At 53.0% G+C, this 1902-nt stretch overlaps 1 protein-coding gene across 50 annotated transcripts in view; it reads left to right on the forward strand.

Annotated features, from left to right (window-relative positions):
• CELF4 (CUGBP Elav-like family member 4) overlaps positions 1-1902 on the forward strand; it is a 343629-nt gene that overhangs the window by 174872 nt on the left and 166855 nt on the right. For 2 of the 50 annotated variants that reach the window (XM_004380900.2, XM_004380901.2), the window contains exon 5: positions 1407-1426. The exons of the other annotated variants lie outside the window; for them this stretch is intronic. In XM_004380900.2, the coding sequence (XP_004380957.2) occupies positions 1407-1426 (20 nt within the window). The remainder of the gene's footprint in view (positions 1-1406; positions 1427-1902) is intronic. 50 annotated transcript variants of the gene reach the window in all.

A 1902-nucleotide genomic window follows, 5' to 3' on the forward strand; every position in this document is an offset into this window, starting at 1 on the left:
AATTATTTGCTGTCCTGGGACTGTATTTAGTCCAATAAGCACGGCTGGCTCAGTCACCCCCTCTCCCCTCTTCCCCTGCCCTCCTCTCTCTTTTCTTTCTGCCTCTCCCCCCTCCTCTCCCTGTCTCCCTTCTGCTCTCTGACTGTCTCAGCCCAAGCATCTTTCTCCACCCCTCTCCATCCCCTCTGAGCACCTTTCACCCCCTCACCACCACCCCCACCCCCCGCCTCTGGCTGTGCCTCCATCTTTGCCCTCTCACTACCCCACTGGGGAAAAGACTGCCCAGAGCCCTATGGGAGCCTTCATGTATGCAGGGCCCTGGAGAGGTCAAAGTAAGCTGTGAGCAAGAGCAGCCCAGGAGGGCTCCACAGAACAGTCTAGAGCTGGGCCTTAAAGAGGGCCCGAACTTGGTAAGTGGTAGAAGGAGCAAGGCTGCCCAGAGGAGAGGGAACAAACCTGGGTGTAGGCAATGGGTGGTGCAAATGGTTAACACGCTTGGCTGCTAACCAAAAGGTTGGAGGTTTGAGTCCACCCAGAGGCACCTCAGAAGAAAGGCCTGGCAATCTACTTCTGAAAAATCAAGCATTGAAAACCCTATGGAGCACACTTCTACTCTGACACATTTGGGGTTGCTGAGTCAGGAATGACTAGACAATAACTAGTGTAGAGGATGGAGGGGGGAGTTCTGTTAAGGAGAAAGGAAGACCTTTTTTTGGCTTGAACTTTTGTTTTTTTTTCACTTATTTATTATCTTTCCTCCTTACCTTCCCCCACTCCACCCTTGCTCTTGACTGAAACAAAGAATGACAGAGAGCTCTTCCCCCTAACACCCCACCCCAGCACACATAACCCATATGCCACCTCCAAGCTGGACGGATCGAGAAGGGAGCTGCTGCTCAGAACAGGGCAGAATGACTGGGGATCCTATAAACCCAGAGTGGGAGGGATCAGAGAAGAGGCAACTATGGAGGATCATCTGTTCCTGAAACCCCTCAAGGGAGAAGGGAGTAGGTCGCTAGAGGTGGGGCGCCAGCATAGGCTCCAGGCAGGTACAGTGGAAGGAGCATATAAAAGCAGGAGCGAGCATCCTTGGGGCCCAAATGCATCTTCTCCCATGTGGGCAACCTTGCAGACTGATGATAATTAAACTTGAAGCAAATTAAAATGGTTCAAACCAAACAAAGACTCCCCTCTGCAGCCTCCTGGCTCATTTCCACCCAATCATTTGCTCCACAGCCTCAGCAGAGGGGCTGGGCCCTCCAGGTGGCCCTCACTGCATGGAACAGTCCCCTAGAGTAAAAATGTAAGGAGGCCCAGAGACACAGACGGCAGACTTCTGGAGATGCGGTGAGGGAGCCCGAGACCCAGAGAGATACAGTGATTTGTCCAAGGGACTGACATACCAGAACAGGCAAGAAGACCTGGGGTCTAGTCCAGGCCTCCTTAGGGTCACTGCAGGCTTGGGGTCATGCTACCTCAAGGCTCCATGTCCCCATCTCTTCACTGGGCTGAGTAGCTCCCTGCAGCCTCCACTCTGAGGAAGTGAGTGCGGTTGGTAGGAAGTTACAGGGCCCAGTTTCCATCTGCCCAACCAGGCTCCACCTATAGACACTGCAGGGACCTGCAGCATGTTGAGCCCCAGAGCAAATTTGGAGGCTAGAGGAAGGATGCTGGCGGTCTCCTTCCCCCATTACCCCTCACCTACAAACACCATAAAGACTGCTGGTTTTCTGGTCCATGGCTGGTGTCCAGGAACCCCTGAATCCGCATTGTATTGGGCCTGAGCTTGGTTCTTGCTCACTAGCTGGGAGCTCTTGGACAAGCTCAACATTCCTATACTTGGGTTCATTGTCTATAGAACTGGCTCCTAGGGCTGTTCTGAGGACTAAATGAATTACTGCA

This window comes from Trichechus manatus, unplaced genomic scaffold, assembly GCF_000243295.1.
Source record: "Trichechus manatus latirostris isolate Lorelei unplaced genomic scaffold, TriManLat1.0 scaffold00078, whole genome shotgun sequence".
Lineage (NCBI taxonomy): Eukaryota > Metazoa > Chordata > Mammalia > Sirenia > Trichechidae > Trichechus > Trichechus manatus.